This window comes from Neophocaena asiaeorientalis, unplaced genomic scaffold, assembly GCF_003031525.2.
Source record: "Neophocaena asiaeorientalis asiaeorientalis breed wild unplaced genomic scaffold, Neophocaena_asiaeorientalis_V1.1 scaffold476, whole genome shotgun sequence".
NCBI classification, from domain to species: Eukaryota; Metazoa; Chordata; class Mammalia; order Artiodactyla; family Phocoenidae; genus Neophocaena; species Neophocaena asiaeorientalis.
Genome location: NW_020172178.1, coordinates 9,470,653 through 9,497,674, shown reverse-complemented (window position 1 = coordinate 9,497,674; position 27,022 = coordinate 9,470,653). Strand labels below are relative to the sequence as shown.

The 27,022-nt window shown below is 46.7% G+C and overlaps 2 protein-coding genes across 3 annotated transcripts; both read left to right on the top strand.

Moving 5' to 3' along the window:
* Nucleotides 1-4,730: 4,730 nt before the first annotated feature.
* RD3L (RD3 like) lies at nucleotides 4,731-5,700 on the top strand. The gene is made up of 2 exons (XM_024758780.1): nucleotides 4,731-5,029; nucleotides 5,403-5,700. Exons 1-2 carry the CDS (start codon nucleotides 4,731-4,733, stop codon nucleotides 5,698-5,700), a joined length of 597 nt encoding a protein of 198 aa, XP_024614548.1.
* A 13,265-nt stretch (nucleotides 5,701-18,965) lies between these two features.
* Nucleotides 18,966-23,639, top strand: ATP5MJ (ATP synthase membrane subunit j). Of its 2 annotated transcripts, XM_024758803.1 has the most exons (5): nucleotides 18,967-19,049; nucleotides 20,457-20,582; nucleotides 21,910-22,033; nucleotides 22,771-22,794; nucleotides 23,488-23,639. In XM_024758803.1, exons 3-5 carry the CDS (start codon nucleotides 21,910-21,912, stop codon nucleotides 23,520-23,522), a joined length of 183 nt encoding a protein of 60 aa, XP_024614571.1. In that variant the 5' UTR covers nucleotides 18,967-19,049; nucleotides 20,457-20,582; the 3' UTR covers nucleotides 23,523-23,639. The 2 variants fall into 2 exon arrangements, with proteins under 2 accessions (XP_024614562.1, XP_024614571.1); XM_024758794.1 differs by lacking the exon at nucleotides 20,457-20,582 and having other exon boundaries at nucleotides 18,966-19,049.
* Nucleotides 23,640-27,022: the final 3,383 nt, after the last annotated feature.

Sequence of the window (27,022 nt, the reverse complement as noted above, 5' to 3'; positions counted from 1 at the left end):
GTGCCCTGACCCCAAACAGCCCATCACAGACTTTGAGAACTGAGCTACAGGATGGCCACTAGATGGCACAGTGCAAGACAGATCCAGACAACCCTGCAAAGGCTCTGAAAACCAGAGGGACCACTGCCCAAAGGAAGCTGGCTGGAACTTGCAGCCTGAACACAGGTGGTCAGCTGCATTCCCCACAGGATTTAAGCAAGACCCAGAGTCCCATAATATAGTATAATATTCAAAATACCCAGGATACGCCACACAGTTACTGGGCGTACAAGGAATCAGGAAAATCTCCTGGGTGGAACAATGACTACTTACTTTGAATAATGATTATCCAATTTGGGGACCCCTACACCTCAAACCAATCTCAAATCAATTTCAAACCAACTCAACACCCAGGAGTACTTATTTTTTTAAGCCTAAAAAGCTGATCTTCTGTATGTTGTAACTTTGAAGTAAACAAGGGCTTAAACAAGAACACAAAAAAGGTAAAGACAAAAAAGGAAAAGTCAAAAAAGGAAAATATCAACAAACTGAACTAAACTATAACGTAAAACTTATGAACAACGTCTATAAAGGTTACAGAGCCAGAACAATGGTCTCTCTCGAGTGAACATTTGCGGCACAGAACGCAGACGCACGCTAAGAATTCTCTTATGTTAGTGAGACGCGGACGGCCCCACGGAGTAGCATTTCTAACATGGAAAAGTACATCTTAGTGTGTTTTAATTAGAGTACTTTAAAGAGGGAATACTATTGGGAAAAGGAATTTAACATCACAGCTTCTCAAATATTAACTGCATCTTTAATAGCCAAAAAGAACCAACCAATAATTCAGAACTCTGAATTCAGTAGCAAAGGAATTAAAAACAGAAAGATATCAGTCCTCTCACAATGAAAACTCTTCCTTTAATTGCAATCAAATGCTGCTGAGAACTGTATAAGGCCCCCTGACCATAAACATATACAAGTTGTATCTAAACAACCTGGCTCCTTAGCCTGCCCTTCGAGATTCCAAAATTTTGTCTTTTTAGCCTTAAGTACTTCCTTACACATCTTAAACTTCTACACACACACACACACACACACACACACACACACAATGAATGATATGATCCTATCTCACTTCAAGTCATAAAATTTTTTGCTGTTCAGCTAAGAAGATAAAGCCTAGAAAACCATGACAAAGACCAAAAAGAAATTAACCTAACTGCGTCATAGTTTAAGCTTTATGTCTTCCACACAAAATAGCCTAATGAGGTTGCAATTCATTAGAAATAATTCATTTATTCAACTTACTAAAATGTATGACGAATAAAATCCAACATTAATCTGGTTATACTCCCAACAAACAGGAAGGATTAATGCAAAGGTACTTCCTTACCTTGATCTACAAATATTTCTGTTCTCTATCTACATGGTAGTAGGGGACTACTGTAATCAGAGAATGCCATTTGGGCATAACAATCTCCGGAGATAGGACAGAAAAAATAAAATGTATAATAATGCAAGTAGCACACACTAAGTACTAGGAAAACTGGCTTACCCAAGGAAGATCAAAGGAAAACGCACTGAATGTGAGCCGAGGCGTAAGGAAAGCTCCGTGAAGGCCAGACTTGAATCTCAAGAGCCAGCTAGGCGCTAACAGGCCAAGCTGAGGGGGCAGCTGGCCGCATGAGGCGCGTTGTGTGGCTTCCTCGCTGGTCTTTAAACCTCTGCTCAAAGGACAGCCCCTACCCAGAAAGGCCTTCCCTGACCTCCACAGTGAACTGGGGAGACCTCGAGTGTATCATGACCACTGCACTGGGTGATTTGGGTCCTCGGGTTCATCTTTCCACTAGAACACAGGCTCCATGAGGACAGAGAATAGGTCTGTCTGGTCCACTGGTGCATCCCCAGTCCCTAACCTGCATCTAGGACATGGCACAGTCAAAACTATCTGCTGAGCTAATGAGAGCTGCAAATAAGTGGAAGACAGACAGAACCTAGTTGTAAAGGACTATTAGTTTAACAGTAAAGAGAAATAAAACCGGAATTCAAAGGAACAGGGCGTGGGGGCCAAGGAAAAAATGTTTTTCCCTCAGACAGAAGAAAAAATTAGTTGGTATCGAAACTGAGCCCTGAAAAAAAGAGTTACAGTATAGGGACCTCCCTGGGGGAACAGTAGTTAAAAATCTGCCTGCCAGTGCAGGGGACATGGGTTCGATCCTTGGTCCGGGAAGATCTCACATGCGGCGGAGCAACTAAGCCCGTGCGCCACAACTAGTGAGCCCGTGCACCACAACTACTGACCCTGCACTCTAGAGCTTGTGAGCCACAACTACTGAGCCCGTGCACCACAACTACTGAGGCTGCGCACCACAACTACTGAACCCACGCACCACAACTACGGAGCCCGCACGCCACAACTGCTGAAGCCCACGCGCCCTAGAGCCTGCGTGCCGCAACTACTGAAGCCCGCAAGCCTAGAGCCCATGCTCCACAACAAGAGAAGCCACCGCAATGAGAAGCCCGCACACCACAATGAAGAGTAGCCCCCGCTCACCGCGACTAGAGAAATCTCTCGCGCAGCAACGAAGACCCAACGCAGGCAAAAATAAATAAATAAGAGAATTACAGTATAGGTACATGGAAAAGAAAAACGAGCAACTCAGAAAAGAGAGTCAGTGTGACCAAAGCTGAAGTGCCGGAGGGAGCACGGCCTGTGTGGGGCAGTCAGGCTTGGCTGACACGACAGACAGACTCAGGTAGAGCAAGAGAGCAAGCCGGAGAAGAAGGGACAGGCAAGACTAAAGAGGGCCTAGAACAGAAAGTCGGTTTATGCTCCACATCCAATACATTTTTGATATTTTTGTAACCATTTCAGAGGCAAAAAATTTAAAAATTAAAGCAATGACAACGAGTCTATTCAAAGGGAGAAGCAGCCTGACTCATCGTAACTATAGTAGAAAATCAGATAGGACAGTTCTGTCATGATAAACTTTACTCCCTTCCCTTTCACAGTACTATACGCAATGTAATATGAAAACCTTCTAGTTACAGATAATGAATCCTGACATCTGGGTTTTTCTAACATATAAGTAACAGGAGCTGGAGGATGACCACACACATCACTCTTTATCATGCATGACATGCAGGTCTGATGTAAACGAGGTCTATTCTTCACAGTTCATTTGAAGGAAAAAGCAACAGAAGAAACAAATATTATAAAAGGAAAAGCCACTACACAGTCATTTAACACAGAACTACAGAGTAACGAACCTGTCCATGCTTAAACCAAAGACACAAACCTCTCTGGAATAGAAAACTAGCACAATAAAGACCAATTACACATCAGTACTCGCCCAAACTGTGAGTATAAGTTTCACTTTCAGCTCCAAAAGAAAACACGAAAACGATTTTCTATAATGAACTATAAGATTTTGTTGTGAACTTGATATGTTGTCATGTCTCAATTTTTTTTCTGACCTTAATCTATTATTGTCTTATCACCATGTTTTTAGAGATTATAAAGTATATTTTAAAGTTATCTACTTATGTGTATATAATGTCCTCGAGCATTACAACTTGTTTAAATATACAAATTTAAATACTATTTAGAAAAACAAAATGTGTACAGAATATAACATTTACTAAATATTTCACACGACTGATATCAGCATTCTTTGCCTACTTTGCTCAATTGTAACGAGGTTTCTCAGAATGTATATTGTGCAAATAGTCAAGTCTGATCTATTTTTCCTGCTTTCATTAGAGGGGACAGTGACCTGGCTTCTAAACCGCCTGAAAGTTAAGCTGAAGAATAAAAGCAACATGGTTATTTTTAGAGCTCTACAGGCATAAAAATACAGCACTAAACTGTGACCCGCAGCTATGCACAGCAAAGCATCACATCGTGCGACAGTCTTCACTTGAGCTGGCAGCGCATCTGTGGTGCTTCAGACGACCTTTCTTCGCTTCTTTATCAAAGATACGTCTAAATGCATTTAGGACCAGAATCTGTAGCTACCGGCATCTCTTTCAAATACACTGAGCTACATTCAAAAGGCAAACCATTATATAATTTGTAAAGATTAAATAGTAAGTTATTTTTGTCATTTCTTTTAGCTTACTTACAAGGTGAACTAATGAGCATTTTCTCCAAATGAAGACATCACAACCTCATTCCTAACACAGAAGGTTAGTTATTTCAAATACAGTTTCAGTGGGTAAAGGAGGAGAACCGTTCTTTCAACAGGGGACACATCCAGGAGAAGGAGATATGTCTGAGTGAAGCACAGCTTCATCAGCAATTCAAGTAAACTCTTCGGCAACATCACCACATCGGATCCGTCAACTTCACAGGTAATCTTTAAACCTTTTCTGTACAAAACATAAGTCAAAAGTATGTCTGCAGATAGCACTTTCCTATATGTTGATATTTTAAAGCCTCCTAAGAACTTTTAATAGCAAGTGTTAGTGGTATTTTCAGAAAATTGTTCAGTCTGTAGATTATCTGACTGCATTTCATTTCTCCTTGGCTACTTAAAAGTATTTTCAAAGCCTGGTTTTTGGCACTGACCTAGTTAGAAATTAAGACTTTAATCCATTCTAATCTTATTCTGAGCCATATATCTAACCAGTGAAAAATTCATGCACTTTTCTGGCAAAGTTACTGTAAAGAAACAAATATTTGCTCATCAGAACCATAATATTTTATGCAAATAAACAAGTGAGAATATTTCCATAGGCTAAAAATGCCACTTTTTGGCTGGATGAAATGGCCAAAAGTCAATTCCTACAAATCCACACGCTACCCTGACTCAGAAGTAGTGACAAAGACTCTGCTTCGGGAATTAAAATGGCATCTAAAGGAACGAGAGAGATTAATACAAGAGATCGAAAATGAGCAAAAAGTGAAAAGAACAGGTGTGGATTACAATTGTCTGAGAAACTATCAGAATCCCCACGCAACCATCCCAGCTACTGAACAAAGACAACTTGAAGTTCTTTGCTCACAGGTTCAACCTTGTCAAACTGGAGCTATTCTCAGCAGGTAAAAATACTACGTTCCCTTCTTGTGATATTTGCTGTCAAGTCTAAGCTCCTCATATCTTTAGATTGGAAATCGTATTATATCATATAAATGTTTTAATCATGTGTATCAACTACCCAGCAACCAAAATCCCTAAGGATGGGCCGGGAAAAAAAAAAAAAAAAAACACTGTTGATATTTCACTGGCTAGGAAATGTTTTAAAGTCTCTTTTGAAATTTCTTTACTAGAAGTATAATTTTAAAGCAATATGCAGTTTACTCAAAAGGTGGGCGACTACTACATGGTTACATTATCTAAGCTGAATTTTGGAGACAAAGGGATACGACAAAAGAGATTTTCTGAATTGAATACTGATAACTGCTTTGCCTCTAGATTTCGAGAAGTTCTGGCAGAAAATGATGTACTGCCGTGGGAAATTGTCTACATCTTCAAGCAAGTTCTGAAGGACTTCTTAAGTAGTACTGACAAAGGCAGTCAGCAAGAAGGCGTGGAGGAGTCACAGAGCGCAGCCTGTCCTGTTCGCTCCGTGATCCCAGGAGAAAGCTCCAAGAGTCCAGACAAGGATGAAATACCCACTATTTCAAGTTACGTAGACAAAAACACAAAGAACAGGTTCCCAACATTCTCACATACGATATGGAACCTACCATATTATTACCCATCAAGTTAAATTACTTGTAAACAGAGGAGTTTTTGACAGTCTTAGTATCAGAACCCTTAATATTAAGAAAAAGAGAAAGTGATGTGACTTAATGCTACTCTTTGTCGCAAGATCATAAGTTAAAATTCCTGTCGATGTAGCCTATGTTTTAAATAGTGTTCCTTTTTTAACCACTCTAAAAATGCAATGTTTTCATTGAACAGTATGCTTTTAACTAAAATGTTTCCTAAATATTTTCAAAAAATGTTTGAAGTATTTTCTTATACCTCAAACACATCCCAACAGGAACTAAGGCATTTTATTTTGAAATCTGAAATATGAAATTTGTATGAAAGTACCAAGCATGAAATTCGATAAATTAACTTTGACATTAACCTTGCTTTTATTCTAAAAAGAACTATGTATAGAATAAAATAAATGATTGATGTGAATCTTATCTTTACAATACAACAATGAATCAGTCATTCTCTGCGGGGGAGGGGGAAGACGGCAGTGAGGGAAAAAATAATGTGCAGTTTGAAAACAAAGCAGTACCTCATCCCAACACTGAGATTCGTTTTTAATCTCAACCAGCATTAAGGAAAAGTATTTAAAAGAACAGCTCTATATTACATGAGCAAAAAAGAAATGGACTAGTTTAACACTAGTAACAGCTACTCAAAGAAAAACAGTCAATGCCAATCTATAATCTAAACCAATATTATGTTCACTTAAAATAGCAGAATATTTAACATATAAAATTCAACCTCTCAGAATTTCATTAAAGTAGGGAACTATTCATTAGATTTATTTCTATGATTAAGTGCTAGAATCTATACCATTCTTAAAAGAAAATCCAAGGAACCTAATGTCCATAACTTTATATTTGGAGATTTATTCGAGTGAGTTTCTTTCCATTAGAAAGAAAAAAAAGGGGCTTCCCTAGTGGTGCAGTGGTTGAGAGTCCACCTGCCGATGCAGGGGACACAGGTTCGTGCACCTACTTGAAAGTAGGTGATGTTATTCCCATCTGACAGATGAGCAAACAGCCTCACACCTGTTCGATGCCTTTGCCCAATATCACAAGAGATACTGAATGGCAGGGCTAGGATTCACATCAGCCTGGCAGGCCCCTACACCACCTCCAGCCCCAACTTACGTCTGAGCTCCAAATGCATACAGGCAATTGCCTACATGACACCTCCTCTGGGAGACCTACAGGCAACTTAAATCAACATGCTCAAAACCAAATCATAGAGGTTTGTTTCCTAAAAGGATAAACAAAAATTCAAGAAAGGAACAGAGGAATCAAAACAACACACTTTACACAAACTAAAAGCATAACTCTTCGAACACCTCAACTAGTGTTTTCCAGTCATTTCTCAGGAAATGACAACCCTACCTATCCATCCAATTCTACAAGCCAGAAATCTCAGAATCATTCTGGCCCCCCAACAATGGTGGAGGACCCCAAAACACATCACCAACAGCAAGACTTGGGGCAAGTGATAAGTGCTTTAGAGGAGGAGAAAAAGTTCACAAAGACTAGAGAGACTGACAAAGAAGGTGGGGGAGGACTTCTGTAGCTATGGAGGTCACAGGAGACTTCTTGAAGGAGCAGAGCCCCGAATGATGAAAGGAGCCTGTCATGGGAAGAAACAGGGCAGGAATGGAAGAGGGCAGGCACTCCAGGCACAAGACAGACAGGTGTGGAAGCCCCAGTGTGGAAAGGAGTGTGGTGTCTTCAAGACATAGAAAAATGCCAATGTGTCCAGAATGCAGTGAAAGACAGCAGGAGGTGAGTCAGGTGCCAGATGGAGGAACACTCGGTAAGCCACGATCAGAGTCTACATCTTGTTCTAATAGCCATCTACCCCACAGAAAGTCGCACATGTGCTCCTCAAACCTTACGTGTGAATGTTTACTCAAGGATTCCTTCATTCAGGGATTCCCTCAGGGTGGTGCAGTGGTTGAGAGTCCGCCTGCCGATGCAGTGGACACAGGTTCATGCCCCAGTCCGGGAGGATCCCACATGCCGCGGAGCGGCTGGGCCCGTGAGCCATGGCCGCTGAGCCTGCGCGTCCGGAGCCTGTGCTCCGCAATGGGAGAGGCCACAACAGTGAGAGGCCCGCGTACCGCAAAAAAACAAACAAACAAGGATTCCTTCATTCAAGAAATATCAATGGGCATCCACCTCACGCCAGGTATTCTTCTAGGTGCTAAAATAAATTATTGGGGGCAAAGACAGGAAGCCAGGAGACCAAAAATAGAAGGCTTTTGTAATAATCCAGGCATGAGATGATGGTGGTTTATTTAGACCAGGGTGGTGATCGTATACACAGTGAGACACTCTTATTCTAGAAATACTTTACGGGACAGTTGCCAGGATATGCTGATTTTTATTGGACTGCTTGTATACATACACACACACACACACACACACACACACTCTCACTCACGCACACCCCTACCTTAGGGAAATCAGCTCTGGTCAGAGGAATAACTCAGATTTCAGGATTCACTCAAGGTAGGAGCAAATGAGGAAGCAACTCTCATCGTTTCTAGAATAAGGACCAAGCACATTGTAAGCAATCAATAATTGGGACCTACGAAGGCAGTTCCTTCATCCAAACAGACATCTGAGTTCCTACTATGTGCCAGGTACTGTGCTAAGAGGTGGAGATTCAGTGAAAATCTGCACCCTCAAGAAGTTCTTATGTGGGGAAAACAACGCATAAAATAATTCCTTGGGGCTTCCCTGGTGGCACAGCAGTTAAGAATCTGCCTGCCAGTGCAGGGGACACAGGTTCAAGCCCTGGTCCAGGAAGATCCCACATGCTGCGGAGCAACTAAGCCTGTGTGCCACAACTACTGAGCCCGTGCACCACAACTACTGAAGCCTGCACACCTAGAGCCTGTGCTCCACAACAAGAAGCCACCGCAATGAGAAGCCCGCACACCGCAATGAAGAGCAGCCCCCGCTCGCCGCAACTAGAGGAAGCCCACATGCAGCAACGAAGACCCAACGCAGCCAAAAAATAAAAAGTAAAAATAAATAAATTAAATAGATAAATAAATAATTCCTTCAAAGTACTAAGAGATGCACATACAGGGCACTAAGCAAGCAGTTGTTTAAAACAGGCTCGCTCGCTTGGTTTTCCTCGGACCCTGCTAGTGGTTCCTTCTCGGTCTCCTTTGCACATTTTTTCTCACCAGCCTCTAAACATTCAGGTGCTCCAGGCTTGGGTCCTTAGACCTCCCCTCTCTCTGCACTCACCCACCAGGCCCCATCACCCAGAGCCTGGGTGGTCTCGTCTCATTGGCCTCAAAGCCTTAAACTCCCAAACATCTAGCTCCATAACCAGACTTCTTTCCTCGATTCATGCACTTACTGTTATCTAACAGGATTTTCAGAGTTACCATGTTCAAAATCAAACACCTCGTATTCCCCCAAAACCAGCTCTTCCTGCGGTCTGGCCTTTCTCAGTGGATGGCAACACCTTCCAAATGCTCAGCCAGAAACCTTGGTGTCACCCGTGACTGCTTCCCCATTCCTATTCTATACCTGATCCAGCTACAAAGTTCCTGCCTCTTAGTAATATACCCTGAACTCCACCATCGCTTACCACCTCCACTGCTACTGTCCTGGTCTAAACCACCGCCCCCTCTCTTGCTTGGATGATGTATTAGTAAGGGTTCTCCAAAGAAACAGAACCAACAGGACATCTGTATATACAGAGATTAGTTTTAAGGTATTAGCTTACACAATTGTAGAGGTGCAAGTCCAAAATGTGCTGGAGACCCAGGTCAGTTGCAGTCTGGGTCTAAAGGGAGTTTGTTGGCAGAATTCCTTCTTGCTCAGGGGAGATCAGTCTTTGTTCTATTCAGGCCATAAACTGATTGCATGAGGCTCACCCACATTATGGAGGTTAACCTGCTTTACTCAAAATCCGCCTATTTAAATGTTAATTCTATCCAAAAAATATCTTCACTGAAAGACCCAGAGTAATGTTTGACCAAATATCTGGGCACCATGGTGCAACCAAGTTTACACATAAAGTTGATACCTGACCTCCCTGTTTCTGCCCTGGGCCCCCTTCATTCATTCAACTGGCAGTGACCCTGTCAGAGCGGAGACCACACGTGGCAGCTATGCCCAAAATCTCCAAGCGCCCTCCAGTGGGCTCCCCGATGTCAAAGATGAAGCAGGAGACTGAACAAGGAACTCTTGACCTGGCACCCTGCTGCCTCTCTGACTTCATGTCCTCCCTCCCTCTCAATCCCTCTACTCCAGCTGCACGTGGTAGATACAGAATAGACACTCAAATAGTTTTTCAATTGATGGGAAAATTACCTAATAGACTAAATCTGTTAAACAGACAAAGGTTTTTAAAAAACATGGACTTTTGTGGGTGAACAGAAAACAGAACTCCTTGGAGGGTAACACAAGCAAATACTACCATCTAGGGAAGGCCTAAATACTGAAAGACAAGGCAAAAAGGAAAAAGTCACATGCTTTGGAGTCAAATACACCCATTGTACAACATAACAGACACATGGGCTGGGATAAGTTTCTCAACTTACCTGATCCTTGACTTCCTCAGCTATAAGATGGAACTTGCCTCGTCTGTCAGAAGGAGTGAGATTGCTTGTACTGCCTGCGTCACCTGACACAATGCCCAACGCAGCAGGCATTCAGCTTACAGTAAGACATTTCAAGAAGGAAACGTGAAATTAACAAAAAAGGAAACTGGGTAACAGCATCACCAGATGCTTTTTAAAAGCGATTGGAAAGCTTTCTGTAGTGGAGTTTCTCTGTGACAAAGTACATTTTAAGGTACTGGAGAGTCAAAGAGGTCAAAGCGAGAATTAAGCAAGACTGTCATGAGCCCAGGAGTTCGCGTGAGTTAGGAAGACAGAGGGAAGTCCACACACAAAGAAAGCAACACTGGGCAGAAGGGCAACGGGATTGCAGCGAGGCTGCCAGCCACAATCTGAGGACCATGCCCTGCATTCCAAAGGAAAGCTGGCACAGACAACCCTGGAGGAAAACACAACAGCCTAACACAGCCACTAAGTTTCTCTTTTTCATATGCCAAGGTGAAGAAACAGGAATGTAAAAATAAAAGAAAGCATACCCCAGGACTTCCCTGGTGGTGCAGTGATTAAGAATCTGCCTTCCAACGCAGGGGACACGGGTTCAATCCCTGGTCGGGAAACTAAGATCCCACATGCTGCAGGGCAACGAAACCCACGCACCACAACTAGAGAGAAGCCTGCAACGAAGACCCAGCACAGCCAAAAGAAAAAGAAAAAAGGGAAAGCATACCCCACAATCAGCACAAAGGAGCGAAAATACAATAACATGTGGAAAACAAGACGGGAAGAAATTCATAGGATCACTGAATATATCATTTGCAAACCATTCAACTACCCCTACTCACTTTACCACCCATCCCAACTCCTGGTCCCGGCTCACTTCTCACCACAGGAACTCAAGCAGGGCTTTCTTTCAGAAAGAAACTCACATTGTGACTCTGTACTCACCACACAGACACAGGTCCATCTCACAGAGCAATTCTTATTTGAACTACCATGATACAGTCTGGTATTTTCTATTGCTCTTTTTTTGGTCACAACTCATATGACTCATTAAGCTGATTTAACAGCACCCACAGACTGGACTCCGGGGACGCAATGCAAGCTAATCTTCCCACCTGAGTGACTGTTCCTCTCAAATACCTTTTCATTATGCGATACCCTATACCTATAAAGCCTGCCTTCCCCTACATCGAATGTTTTCTCACCAACATCAAAACTCTCCTTCAGGGCTTCCCTGGTGGCACAGTGGTTAAGAATCCGCCCTCCAATGCAGGGGATACAGGTTCGAGCCCTGGTCCAGGAAGATCCCACATGCCGCAGAGCAACTAAGCCCGCTGCACCACAACTCCTGAGCCTGCGCTCTAGAGCCCGCGAGCCACAACTACTGAGCCCACGTGCCACAACTACTGAAGCCCGCGCACCTAGAGCCCATGCTCCGCAACAAGAGAAGCCACCGCAATGAGAAGCCCGCGCACTGCAATGAAGAGTAGCCCCCACTCGCTGCAACTAGAGCAGCCCACATGTAGCAATGAGGACCCAACGCAGCCAAAAATAAATAAATTAAATAAATAAATTTATTTTTAAAAAAACTCTCCTTCACTGGGAAGACATCATTCAACAAGCCTCTGAGCAGCCGTCGTCTGCCAGGCACTGTAGCTGCAACAGCTTCATGGTCAGCTCATCTAAGTCTGAATCCCAGCTCTACCACTGTATTAGTTTCCTGCTGCTGCCGCAAGTCACCACAAGTTCAGCAGATTAAAACAACACAAATTCATTATCTCTCAGTTTCTGTAAATCACAAGTCCAGGTGGACCCAACTGGGTCCTCTGTCTAGGGTCCCACAAGGCCAAAATCAAGGTGTTGGCAGGGCTGCATTCCCTAAGCTGGAGGCTCATTCAGGTCGTTGGCCAAATTCAGTTCCTTGAAGTTGTAGAACCGAGGTCCCCATTTCCTTGCTGGCTGTCAGCCAGGATCCAGTCTTTGCTCTTAGCTGCCCACATTCCTTCTCAAGCTTTCCATGTGGCCCCTCTAACAATGACCAGTCAAGTCCCTTTCAAGTTTCAAATCCCTGACTCTACCCAGAAAAGGTCTCTGCTTTTAAGAGCTCATTTGATTAGATAATCCAGGTAATCTCCCTATTTCAGGATCTGTAACCTTAATTACATCTGCAAAATCCCTTTTGCCACGTTATATAAAATGCTCACAGGTTCCAGTGGATATCTTTTAGGGGTGGGGGAGGAAGTCATTCTACCTACCTTGACCATTTATTCCTGGAAACCAGGCAAGTCACTTTACCACCCAAGTGTGTTTCCTAATCTATAAAATCAAGGTAATGCCAGCAACCTCAAGGGGTTGTTTTGAGGATTAAATAATATAGCTATATTTAACTGAGTGCCTACAATTTGCTAGAGACTCTGGCATTAGATGAGCATTAAGGGTCCAGGAAGTTAAAAGGACATTTAAATCCATGCTTGTCGTTTCTGACAAGGTCAATAATAGCTTACTTCAGTACCACAGTGAGTCATTTAAAAGCAATACTGTTCTGCCCATTAAGTACGGAGCAAGCAGGGGAGTGGGGGCAGGGGGCGGATCTAAGGGATCATTCGCCAGAGTAATTAAAGGAAACAAATTGTGTGAAAACGTAAACAAAACAGCCACTCTAAAGCTGTACCAGAGTCTCTCTGTCCCCTCCCTGCCTCCAAGAAACAAATTTACCTACGATCCCAAGTTGCACTTGACTTTACAAAGGCTCGAAACAACCCATGAGACCTTGGCTCAGACTCTTGAGTCCATCCACTAGACCAAATGGGGGTGAAGGCTGGGGGCAATGCACAATGGTAACTTAAAAAAAATTAAAATCAAAACCACCCTCTCAATGGTAAAGGGTGTTGAACTCGGGGGGAAGAGGCCAAGCAGTGATGCAGATACCCCAAGCAGGGGATACTTCCACACTGACCTTCTTTAAAGAGGGAGCAGGTGTTTCTACTCACCAGGTCTCGGTCTCCTACAAATATAGGCATCCTCTTGCCTTATTTCCACTAAAATGATGTGAATAGATTAACTGACAGCACCCAAGTCAAGGAATAATGGGAGGAGAAGCACTAATAAAACTGAACAAAGATCCAGCATTAGTGCTCCTTGGTATTTACCCAAATGCGCCGAAACTTCTGAGCCCACAAAAACCTGCACAAGAATGTTTACAGCAGCTTTATTTATAACTGCCAAAACTTGGAAGCCACCGAGATATTCTTCAGTGGTGATCGGGCCGTGGTGCATCCAGACAATGGAATATTATTCAGCACTAAAAAGAAACGAGCTACCAAGCCCTAAAAAGACATGGAGGAGGGCTTCCCTGGTGGCGCAGTGGTTGCGAGTCCGCCTGCCGATGCGGGGGACACGGGTTCGTGCCCCGGTCCGGGAAGATCCCACATGCCGCGGAGCGGCTGGGCCCGTGAGCCATGGCCGCTGAGCCTGCACGTCCGGAGCCTGTGCTCCGCAACGGGAGAGGCCACAGCGGTGAGAGGCCCGCGTACAGCAACAACAACAAAAAAAAGAATGAACCCTCGTCCTATCGACTGATTTAGTTAATAATAATAAACATACCACAGTAAAGCTAGATGCTGACAATGAGAGAAACTGTTCGGGGAGCAGGAGGTACATGGGGCTCTACTTTCTGTTCAATTTCTCCATAAACTTAAATTGCTCTAAAAAGTAAATAAATAAAGCCTACCGATAAAAAGCTTTTAAACTGAACCAAACTCTGGAGCGGCTCCACTTCTGGGAGGGAGAAGTTAACCTGGCCCGAGCCATGGGGTGGGGCTTGCTTGGCGGCCAGCTCACTCTGGGACGGCCAGACATCTCACCAGAGCAGCCGAGGCCAGCGACAGGGTCATGCGGGGTCGGGGAGGCCTAGGTCCTCGTTGCCCAGGCCCGCACCTGCGCCCGCCCCCGTCTCTCCCCCCCAGCCTCCTTACCTCCCGGGCGGCACCAGCCTGGCCTGGGCCTGGGCCTGGGCCGGAGCCGGGGCCTCATGGCCCACGTCCCTGCGCTGCGCCTCATCCCGGGCCACCTCGGCCGGGAGGGCGGGCGGCGAGCCCAGCAGCTCCACATTGGTCACCATCTTGCCGATGGTGAACCAGTCATTGATCTGGTCGAGGGTGAGCTTGCGCAACATGCTCACAGGCCGGCGTCCGCGCCTGGCCCCGCCCTGCCGCAAGCCCTCCAATCAGAGCGCCCCACACGCGCCACGCGCCCCACGCGCCACCCTGACCTTGTGCCACCGGCCCCGCCCCGCCCCGCTGCGCCGTGTGAAGCCTGCCGGGAGCGCTTGCGCGTCAGCGACGCCGAAGTCCGGCCGATGGGGGTCGGCCGCCAGGTACCGAAGTTGGCAAAACGAGTCCCTCAGGGCCCCTCGGCCGTCTGGGGGCGCGGCCCAGCATCAGCGAACCCGGGATGTGCAAGAACAAGGCCTCCAGTCTCTCTCCAATCTCCCGCTTTGAGGGCTACTCCAGCTGAGGCTTGGTGGGCGCTCTGGGCCAACACGGGACAGACGTTTATTGAGCACCAGCTGTGCGCCTGGCCCAGTGCAGGGTCGTGGTAATAGACCTCAGCATGGAGAAGATGGAAGGCAAACCAGAGCCTGCTAACCTGGGACACCTTGCACCTAATTTGGGGAAGGGAGCAAGGAACTGGGGGAAGGCTTCTTGGAGAAAATGACACCTAAGTGGAAACCTGCAGAAGAACCAGGAACAAGCTCGGCGAAAGAGGACTCGGAGGGGGAGGTAGTCCGCTGATGAAGGCCTAAAGGCAGGTGGCCCTGCTGGCTGAATTGAGGATCTGGAAGAAGTTCAGTGGGGCGAGATCTTGACTAAACTGAGTTCATCTTCCTTCCTTCCTTCCTTCCTAAATCCACGTCTCAGCGGTGGTGTCCTCCCCACAGCTAGACAGAAACAGGTGGTGAGAGGTTCGCATTTGGAGGTCATCAGCAAACGGATGGTGGTTAAAACCACCCTGGGAGCAGCTGAAATGGTCCAGGGCAGAGCGAGTGAAGGTAGACAGAAATTAGGAAGCAGCCTGAAAGAAGGGTCAGAGAGGAAAAATCCAGTAAAGATATACAAAGGAAGAAAGGCAACAGGGAGAATCAGAAGAGTGACGTTACTGCCTGCCCACCTTCACACCGTCAGTGCCCAGTGCAGTGTCTGGCACAGTGCGGGCTCAGAGGAAAGAGCCCTGTGAAGAAACAGGTGGGAGGCATCCAGAGCATGGCACTGGTCAACAGCGTGAGGGCCAATCAGTTAAACACTGGAAAATGCCCAAAGAGTGGCAGATAGGAGGTCAGCCTGACAACAGTGCAGAGAGAAGTCAGACTAGGCCGGGTTGAGCTATTGGTTTCTTACAAAAAACAAACCCAGTATGGTACTGAGCTAGAAGTCCCAGGCCCTGTCTTGGCCACACCACTGATGTATTACGAGCCCTGGGCCTCGTATTTTGACTGTTCCAAATAGTGCAGGCTTCAAAAGTCCCCCTCACACGCACATTTTTTTGGCAAGGAGAAAAGAACATATTTTTCAATAAGTAAAAAAATGTGATCATAAAGTCATTTAGACTCTCAGTATGTCATTCAGCATTGGTTGGAAAATACTGCAACTTCATCCATTTTGTGAAGGCTAGCACATGTTCTGAATTTCACAAGATAGGCCAAAGCCACTTCAAACGGCTCTGCAAGTCCCACTGCGTTTCCTAGCGCGGTACTGTTCCCACACGACCTTCCTCTGTTGATGTTACAGTGAGTGCTTCTAAGTGGAAGTGGCTCTTTTTCTGAAGAAAGTGCCTTTCACGCAGATGTTTTCTGAAGGGCTTTTTCTGTTCTTTGATCCTTTTGGCTTACTACCTCCTTCGGTCCTCCTGAGGTTTGAGTTTTTAACTGCAGTTGAAGGACACCGTCTTGATGCTTCTTCAGTTTCGAAATGCGTTGTCATTTAACTGCCACTTTCCAGACGAAACACTGGTTGACGTTCGGTGTCGTGACAGAGTAAATGGCTTCGAGCCCCTTCATTTCATGAGTGGTTCTTGGTGCTCTTTAGTCATCTGGCCCAGCTCATCTGGCATTCCTGCCCAAAGTCCACAGTTAAAAAGAGGCAGCTTCATAGTTCCGTATAGGCATGTAGACATCTAGGCTAGAGCAAAGGGGAAGGCCACGGAGCGGGCCTTGGCGGAGGTTTCACATATTTGCATCCCCAGGGCAGTTGGAGCTGCAGGCCCAAAGGGAAAACAGCTGAGAGCAATTCCAAGTGATGTTGATGCTCTGAAGTGGGAGGAGCTTTGCCCAAAATACCTTCATATCTTCAGTGACCTTCCCAGCCACAAAATACAGCATTTTGCATTTTGAATTAATCTGCTGGGATGACCCTTTCTTTAAACATTGTTTTCTTTGAACATGTGTTTTTCATGGGCTACGCTGGATTAACAACTGAGGACGTTAAAATTCTGCTGCTCTCAGGTCGAGTTTGAAGTTTAAAAGGTTTGTCTTGAAATAGCTTTACAGTGCTGATGCTCTTCCTTAGGTTCTTCCTAAGTGCTTATTGTCCTCTGTGGTTTTCTAGCTCATTATAAGTCTAAAACATTCTTTTTCTAAGACAGTGTTTCTCAAACCTTGTCCTTGTCTCAGGACCCACTTACATGCTTAAAAATTGTTGAAGAGGGCTTCCCTGGTGGCGCAGTGGTTGAGAGTCCGCCTGCCGATGCAGGGGACGTGGGTTCGTGCCCCGGTCCGGGAAGATCCCACATGCCATGGAGCGGCTGGGCCCGTGAGCCATGGCCGCTGAGCCTGCGTGTCCAGAGCCTGTGCTCCACAACGGGAGAGTGCCACAACAGTGAGAGGCCCGCGTACCGCTCCCGCCCAAAAAAAAAAAAAAAAAAAAAAAAAAAAAAAAAAAAATTGTTGAAGAAAAAAATTGTTGAAGATCCTACAGAGCTTTTGTTTACGTGGGTTCTATCTGCTTTATTTAGGGATTACAACTGAGAAATGTTTTATTTACTTCTTAAATTCATTTTAAAATGATGATAATAAAACCAGTTGATGTTAAAGGGAATCATTATGAAAAGTCACTATATTTACCCCCAAATTTTTGTGTTTGAGAAGAGTAAAAGACGCTTACATTTTCACAGACCTCTAATGTCTGCCATAATGGAAGACAGCTGGATTCTCCTGTTTTTGTACTTATTCTGTTGTGGCATCACAAGCCACACAGCCTCTGGAAAACTCCACCATACACTTGTGAGAGAATTCTAGTGAAAAAGACAAGTAACATCTTACCATTATTACAAACAACAGTTGCGGCCCTCGGGGGCCTTGGGTACCCCGAGACCACACTTTGAGCATCACTACCCTAAGTTTTCCAAGTGTTGCATGCAGCTTCATTTGATCCTAAGCTCCCTTCACTTCGAAGCAGGACCAAGTCTGTTGCTCTTCCTTTCACCCTCCCCATCCTTCCTTCTGAGCTCACTTTCCTTCTGCCTGAATAATGAACATTGATTTTTTTTTTTAATCTGCAGACCTACTGGTGATCATTCCCTCAGTCTTAGTTGGCCCAAAATGTCATTTCGCCTTCTGTTCTGAATGCTAATTTCCTCACGCATGGAATTCTAGATTGGCAGTTATACTAAGACACCAGTTACACCTATGATAGACTTTCTTGCTGTTCCTTTCTCTTTTGTCTGTGTTCCTGAATGGTTTCTTCTAACCCAGCCTCCAATTCAGTAATTCTTCAACTGTCTAATCTGTTGCTAAGTCAATCCAACTTCTATTGGGCTCTTTTTCAAGTCAGCTAAGTGGCTTTCTTTTGTTTAACTTTTTACAGTTTACAGTTTTCTGCTGAGATTTTCAGTCTTGTTTTTTAATTTCTTGCACATATTAAGCATGGTTATTTTTATTTATTTTTTAATATTTATTTATTTTGGCTGCACGGGTCTTAGTTGGGGGATCTTCGTTGTGGCACGGTTAGTTGCGGCATGCAGGATCTTTTGGTTGTGGCAATGCGAACCCTTAGTTGTGGCATGTGGACTCTTAGTTGTGGTAGGCACGTGGGATCTAGTTCCAGGAGCAGGGGTCGAACCTCGGCCCCCTGCATTGGGAGCACAGAGTCTTACCCACTGCACCACCAGGAGGTCCCAGCATGGTTATTTTTAAAGCCTGCGTCTTTTAGGTCCAGTGTCTTGCACGCCTGGGGAAGTCTTTAGATTGTCTGTTGAGTGGAATTACGATGCACAGAATTGATGCATAAAAATATGCAGAGCAAAAAATGTTAACACAGAAATGGCAAGAAAATCAGAGACGGGAGATGCAACTTTTCTGCGTTTAACACAGGTAAAGATTCCCTTTTTCAGGTAGACCAGCTCGTCGGCTTTGTCCAAGACCTTCTCAGTTTCAGCACTGAAAGTCCCACTCCCAGGCAAATACGAATGGTTAAGTCACGTGATTGGCGCGCGCGCGCGCGCGCACGCACGCACGCGCACACACACACACACACACACACACACACACACACACACACACACACACACCACGTCCCCTCCCCCAACCCTCCAGGCGGCCGAACCCCGGCGGCCGCTGGGGGCGCTGTGGTGCGCAGGCGCGGCCGGGGGAGGCGCGCTGGTCTAGGGCGACGCCGCTCCTTCCGCCTTCCCGGCAGGCCCCGCGTGGCGCCTGCGCGTTCACTGACCTTTCCGAGTCATCGGCTTTGAGTCGGGGCTGGCTGAGGCGCTAGTCTTTCGCCGAGGTGAGTGCGGGGCTGGGGTCGGCGCTCGGCGCGGGGTAGCCGGTACGGTGAGGGGCCGGATCGCGGGCGGCGACGACCTGGGGCCCGGAGTGGCCTCCGCAGCGGGTGGGAGCCTCCCCGGTCCCACCGCGGCCACACCTCCATCCCCGCTGACCTTGAGGTCCAACTCTTCTCCCTGCCCACGCGCACTTTTTACTTGGGTCCCCCAAACTGTAAAGGGAGGTCGTCCTGGGGTTAGCTGTTATTAGTCGAGGCCGCGCTACGCCTTTTCCTTTGGCCGTGAGAGGTTCAACCACCTAACCGAGCTTACAGGGCAGGTTAGTGATGGAGTCAGGATCCAAGCCGAGAGCTCTTTCCCCACGTTCACTCTCTTCTCTCCTTTACACCTCAAGTTTCCTTGCAAGCACACTGTTCTCGGAGCTACACTGTACGTGACAGGGCTTTGGGAGAGGGGGAAACGGGGACCAAAACGGGATCGGAGGTTATTGCAATTGTACGGACCTCAGCCTGTGAAGCCCGGTCTGAGGCTCAACGGGTCAGACGTTTCCTGTTTCCAGTGTAAGGTCAGGTGATAGTTTGCTGTTAATGTAACATACCAACCACTTTGCAGACTTAAACGGACACAGCCGACACCCACTTGGCCTTTGAATAGGATGGGTCTTTGAAGGAATGGGCGCTAATAAAACACACACAGCTGGGAAACGATGCCAAATAGTGAACTCAGGCAGAAAAAGTCTGGGGCCTCATTTTGTAAACATTGGGAACATGTCGCTTGTCCAGCCAGATATGTCAGCCTTGGGCCAAAGGCGGGGTGAGAGGTAAGCATTTGCCGTGTACCTACCCTGAAGCACTCTTGGGTAATTCTAGGTGAGAAGACAACACCAGGGGCCTGGGCCCCGAGCAAAATATGGAGATAACAGAAGTTTCTTTGGCTCCTTCTTACCTCCTTTACACCTTCCTAGTTTGCTTTGCTCTTTTCCTTCTAGATCCTCTTCTGGCCTTGCTCTAAGGCCCCTACCTGACCTGGGCCTTGCTCTCAGCTTCTTAAGTCCTTCCTCGTAGACTCTCAGGAGCTTAGTACTGTTGTAGTCAGCTGGGCATTTGCAGACATTCTTTCTGCTCTTGCTGCGATCATTTACTGAGTTTTTATTTCACACCAGGCAGTAGGTTGGGGTCCTTTACTTTGAGAGCCCAGTGGGGCAGGTGGAGCTATCCCTGTTTCACAGAAAGGGAAACCTCTGAAATGACAGCTTCAAGACATTGCCAGGATCGAGGGCAAAACAGGCTGAACTGGTGTAGGAACCTAGGATTCGCAGGCTTCCGACCCCATTGGTCTTCCTTCCCAGTCAGTGCTGGGCACAGGGAGGAGAGGAATTTGCTCAGTGCCTCTGATCTCTTCGTGTCCAGGGCTTCCAGAGGCTTCCTCCACATCCTGTTTGGATCCTCTCGTCTGCCTTTTCAGGACAGGGCTGTTGGTTTCTTGGAACGGTACGCTCTGGCAGAGCATCCCGGTACTGCCTGAAGACAGGAAATGTGAGGGCAGACACGTCTGCAAGGGGTTCCAGGAGGGGGACACAGCCACGTCTTCCTGGGTCACTCAGGGGGCTGGCTAGCCTTCAGGCCTGGGTCTCAGCCTGGGTATGTTCTCTCTTTGGAAGAGCTGGAAGCCAAGCCTCAGAGCAGATTCTCAGTAATGAGGAGCAGATCCAGCTGGGTGATCTCAGGCGACTGTGTCCAGCCAGATATGTCCAAGTAGTGCAGGAGATAAGCAAGTAAAGCACTTCATGAATGCTGTTAAATTTGCATGACATTCTGAGAATAAAAGCTGCGCTCTTTGCTGTGGCCGCCAAGGCCCTGTATGACCTGGCCATCTTCTGTCCACTAGCCCAGCCATGACACTTCATGTAACGAGCACTTGCCGTAGGACAGCAGATACTGCAGTTGACACAGAGCAACTCCTCCATCTTCATAACAGCCCTCTGAGGCGGGTGCTGTTTTAGAGATGAGGAAACCGAGGCAGTTTAAGTTAGCTGGAAAGTGACAGAGCCAGGATTTGAATCTGAGTGACCGCAGTGGCCTTCTCGCTGTTGCTCCCACCCCAAGCGTGTTCTGACCTTGGGTCTTGGCCCGTGAGCTGCCTCTACCAAGGACACTGTTCTCCCAGATGCTCTGGCTCTTTAGAGAAGTGAAAGTTCTCTCCAAAAAAAAAAAAAGTGAGGTGATGGATGTGTTAATCGCCTAGACGCACTGAGCACAGGTATCAGGTCACCACCGTGGTGTACACCGTAAATGACTCACAGTTTAGACGTCAGTTATGCCTCAGTACAGCTGAGATTCAAACAAAACAAAAGAAGGACTGAGACACAGCTGACGAACGTGAGCCCGAGCCTGGGTGTTAGTGTCACAGGGAAGTCACCGTGCCTTGACCATGTTCTTTCCCAGCTTTGAACGCCAACAGTTCTTAACGTGGTGATGCAGGTATGCTAGTTTCTTCAAAAGTGTGTCATTCTTGGCATAATTTGGGGGCATTCGTGGACGATAGCCTTCGGAGAGGGGGACCATTGATGACAGTGTGGGACAGCCCGGGCTGGGAGAGCTCTGGGGCCGGAGGAATGTGAAGTGAGGAGTGCCCGGATGGCCAAGGTCAGGGGATGGTGAGAGGGGAGTGGAGCTTGGAAAGCTGTTGAGAGCGGGAGTCCCCATGTGGATGTTGGAATGGCTTCGGGTAGCAGGTCTGGCATAGGGGCTGCTCCCTGTTGAATAGTTTGGGAAATAGGGTCAAACTTGATAAATGGAAACTTCTTACCATTAGGTTTAAAACAATAGTCATGGTAATATTTATCACTGTGTTCCTTTTCAGATGCTTCAAAGCCTTATTAAGAATGTTTGGATCCCCATGAAGCCCTACTATACCCAAGCTTACCAGGAGATTTGGGTAGGAATGGGGCTGATGGCTTTTATCGTTTATAAAATCAGGAGTGCTGGTAAGTTTCTTTGTGTTTGATTCGTTGGAGGTCAAGAAGAAAATTACTTTCAAGAGGAATCACAATTCATATTGTAAAGAAGCTGTGGTTCTTAACTAGGAGTGAACATCCGAACCCCTGGTGGTCCTTTGTTAAAATGTGGGAAGTGTAAGAGCTATGTCAGCGATAGGAAATTTGAACAAGACCTTGATATCGGAATTGTTAATTTTCTTAGGTGTGGCAATGGTATTTAGAATGCATAGGAGATGTCCTTAGTTTTAAGAGATGCAGGTTAAAATATTTAGGGATGAAGTGTCATGGTATGTAGTGTTTTACCGTACCTTTTCCACCGATCTGAACGTTTAAATATTTCCTTAATAAAAATTGGGGCAGAGTAACCATTTGGTTCTCAATGAAGCAGAGATGAGGCCCAACTGTGTATGAATGAGCGATTGGTTAGAAAGAGGAAAGAAAGGAGAAACTTTAAACTGCAGGACTGGAGGTTAGGATCTGGTAGAGAGTGAAGAGTCCTGCAGATTCTGAAGGGCTATTTAACTGTTGAGAGAACACCTGTGGTAGAATTTTTACCACTTCTTGGCTTTGAGACACTATAGGAATTCCGATTTTCTGAAAGCTTCATTTAATAGCTTTGCCTAAGCTATGAACTTTTCAGCCAAATGATGATTTCGACAGTGAGTCGACTAAAGGCATTTTTGTAAAGCATTGACATGGCCAATTTTTCTTTCCATTTATTTTAGATAAAAGAAGTAAAGCCTTGAAAGGTAAGATTTCTGCTTCTTAAAGTGGGTGGGGAATGAAAAAACCCCGTCGTACCTTCTTGGGACAAGGTATATCCCTGTTGTGAATTGAAGCTGCTGCGTGGTTCACTACGCACGCAGAGGCAGTAGGAGCACTTCAGAACGTGGAGAGCACTGGCCTGCTGGAAGCGGACTCTGAAGTTCTGCCCCCTACAGTCTGTGTGTTAAAAACCGTTGCTCGCCCCTTGGGCCAAGTACAGCTTCCAGGAGTGAAATGAATTGATCGGAGCTAGCTGGTGCCACCGGTAGGCAAGCAGGAGTTAGCTGTGCCAGTGGGCTGCCCTGTAAAACGTGTTTTGAAAGCAAGAACCACATAGACTTGTGCCCTAGTGCTGGGCGTTTCTTCACTTCGCTTCCAAATGACAGTGAAACTCTAGTCATCTGATTCCCGTGCAAACTTAGGACTGGCCCTTGACCTTGGGGAGGAGACATTTCCGTGCTGCTTGCTCTTTGCGCCTGCACGTGAGCTGCACGCCCATGTTGATTCCACAGACCCTCCATGTGCATCCGTATAGAAATAACCCTCCATGTGCTCCATCATGTTGAAAGTTGTCCTTTGCATCTTCTGGCTTGTCAGTACATACCTATATAATGAACCGCAGTCTGCTTGTTCCTTTCCTGCTAAATTGTATCTGTGTCGTGCTTCTCTTTGAAAAGCTTCCAGTCCTGAGCCTGCTCGTGGTCATCATTAACAAGGTCTCCTCGGATGGGACGTCGGTCTGGCTGTGTTGTGGGAACGTGGGACATCGGGTTGACTTGCAGCAGTCCCGCTGCCCTTGGGCATGAATAAACGTACCTGTGAGACCCATGCTGCCTGCACCCGTGTCCCTCCCTTCGACCCACCCCCGCCACACTCCGAGTAGGTCTGCGCGCGCCAGGTGCTGCCGGAGTCTCGCCGAGCTGCCCTGTCCTTAGGAAATCCAAGGGGCCGATGAGTGAACACCTCGGTTAGCACAGGGGTGGAGGGCAGATCTAGACTTCACACTCTGGAGGTCAGTAAATGGTAAGCAGATGATTCTGCTACTTAACTCCTATGACCTCCCTGAGCCTCTGTTTTCTCATCTGGAAAATGGAGATAATGTATAAGTTCTAACTTAGAGTTACTGTGGAGTGCAGTAAGAGAAAGTATGCAAGAGCATTATTTAAACTGTACAATTACCGGGGCACGAACCCATGTCCCCTGCATCAGCAGGCAGACTCTCAATCACTGCGCCACCAGGGAAGCCCTGTACAATGCCTTTTTAAAAAAAATTTTATTGGAGTATACTTGATTTACAATGTTATGTTAGTTTAAGTGTACAGCAAAGTTATGTAAAATGCTTTAGAAATAGGCAATATTAGATCACATGGTGGATGGAATTATAAGCTCTAGAAAATTTTATCCAGAAATCACTTCTAAGGCAAGGTACATACATTTTTTTTTTTTAAATCAATTGATACTTCTTCTAGTTTGGCTAATGTCAAGTGAATGCTGCATAATGGTTTTCTCCATTTAAGGCGATTACCAAAACCCCTAAAATTGCATTTAAAAAATAGACTCTAAAGCAGTAACCGTAGGGGTGGAATTGAGTCCAGTTTGAAATCTGGTGCTTTGCAGGTGACGGGGGTCTGCCTGTGGAATAGAAATGGTGGCCCAGGTCTTGGTCCTGGTCTCTCGCCGTGGTTGGTGCCTGACAAATGGCTGCCACTTTTGGATGGAGTCTCTGAGCCTTGGTTTCTTCTGTTGTAAAATGGGGATAAAACCCACTTATCAGGCTCACTGACTGCCTCACGGTTGTTGGCTCAACGGGGAACTGGGGTGAAAGCGTCGTACAGCCCCAGTGAGAGCTGGCATTGGAGCTGGGAGCAGGGTTCCATTCTAAAGCAGGGATCACATTTTCTCCGATAAGCTTTTATTCTCTTCTCCCTCCAGAGGATGAGTCAGCACTGTGGATCAGAAAGTCCTAATCTTAAAAATTACTCACATGGGCCATCTGTTCTGAGACAGGCATCACCTGGAGGGCGGTCAGCAAGGACTAGCGGGGCCCAGCATTTCTGCTTCCATTGGTGTGGCAAGGGGCCTGAGAACTTGTATCTCTCACAGGTTCCCAGGACGTGCTGATGCCCAGGGACCACACTTTGAGAACCACTGAGCCGTACAAAGAACGTCCCGTCCCCTCCCACCCCGAGCCCTTACATCCACTACATCAGTGTCCACCCATGTTCCCCCTGGTGCTGTGCCTCTTAGCACACTGAGTCCTAAGAACCGAATGAGGTAGAGCTGCAGTCCCATTTTACATAGGAGGAAACTGAGGCTGAGAGAGGGCAGTGAAGTGCCAGAGGTCAGCTACCCGATGCTGGGACGAGGACTTGTGCTCCGGGAGGCTGAGCTCTTATCCGGAGAAGGAGAAGGTGAGGCCTGGGCAGCCAGCCCCTGGAATCAGCAGAGGAGCTGGTGTGCAAGCCCTGGGAGTGTGTCCCTCTCTACTGCTTGTGGGTTCCTTGAGTTATCATCAGTAAATAAAAACCCGTCATGGACCAGTTGCCCGTACTGCACCTTTGCAGAATGGGGTGAGGGGCTCTTGGGATTTATGTTGTGAAGGGAACTTGACTGAGATGGATTATAGCCTATGAAAGGTGGACCCTGTGGCCTGTGAGAGCGGCAGGTTGGAGGATGTTGAGGAGAGACCTGCTCTACCCCCATCCCCACCCCTGGAGACTGTGCCCAGCGTCAGCCATGCCTTAAAGAGTGGAACAAAACTGTCTTCCTGCTGCACCAAGTGGTTTCCCGTCCCTAATTCCTAAGTGGGGACAGCGTGTTTTGTTGCAGAAAGAAGCAGAGTTTTGTTGCTGCCCAGAACCCACTTGCCGTTTGCACACAAGCCGGTCATGTCCCGAGGTGGCCTGCAGGTGGAGCCAGTGCATGCCGCCAGCCTGTCGTCACCAGGCTTCCTGTGCGCGCTGAGTACAGATGTGGGACTGTGCGGAGCTGTGCTGGGCACGGGGGGCACCCTGTTCAGAGTAGCGCTCGGGCGGTGCCAGCAAAAGAGAGACGTCTGTCTGCAGAAGCAGAGAGGGCCTCGAACTCACCCGTGGGCAGGAGCAGCCAGTTCCCAGGTGGAGCTCCAAGGAGGCCCTTTATCCGGAGGTCCACACATCCCGCCCATCCATGCTTCGTCAGTGTTCTTCAGAGTGGCCTGTGGAGGACCCTAAAGGCAGAGGGAGGAGAACATGGTCCCAGCATCTGAAGGGGTAACTTTCAACAGTGTGTTTCAGCCACCAGGGAGCCTCTGGAAGAGGCATGTGTTGCTCGCTTGTCATTGTATTAATATATCCCAGGGGTGCGTGTGCCCCAGTCGAGCTGTTTGGCACCTGTAAGATGATTGATTTGGGACTTCCCTGGTGGCGCAGTGGTTGAGAGTCCGCCTGCCAATGCAGGGCACATGGGTTCGAGCCCTGGTCCGGGAAGATACCACAAGCCACGGAGCAGCTAAGCCCGTGTGCCACAACTACTGAGCCTGGGCTCTAGAGCCCACAAGCCACAACTACTGAAGCCTTCGCGCCTAGAGCCCGTGCTCTGCAACGAGAGAGGCCACCGCAATGAGAGGCCCACGCACCGCAACTAGAGAAGGCCTGTGTGCGAAAACAAAGACCCAACACAGCCAAAAATAAATAATAAATCAAATTAATTTAAAAAAAAAATTTCAGGGCTTCCCTGGTGACACAGTGGTTGAGAGTCCGCCTGCCGATGCAGGGGACACGGGTTCGTGCCCCGGTCCGGGAAGATCCCACATGCCGTGGAGCGGCTAGGCCCGTGAGCCGTGGCCGCTGAGCCTGCGTGTCCAGAGCCTGTGCTCCGCAACGGGAGAGGCCACAACAGTGAGAGGCGTGCATACCACAAAAAAAAAAATTTTTAATTTCAGAAATAAAAAGCAGAGGACTTTCTAAAAAAGAATAAAATAGCAGATTTATGTAAAGGACACTAATTCATCTCTTTCCACCTGGTATCTCACATAGGACCAGGCATTTGTAGTAGGCACTCAGTGAAAGCAGAAGCTTGTTCTTTGAGAAGATAAATAAAATGGACACACTAGCTAGACTGATGAAGAAAAAATAAAGGAAGAAGAAAAAAGTAATATCAGGAATGAGGGAGGTGCCGTTACTACAGATTCTACAGATATTAAAAGGATAAGGGAATATCACAAAGAGCTTG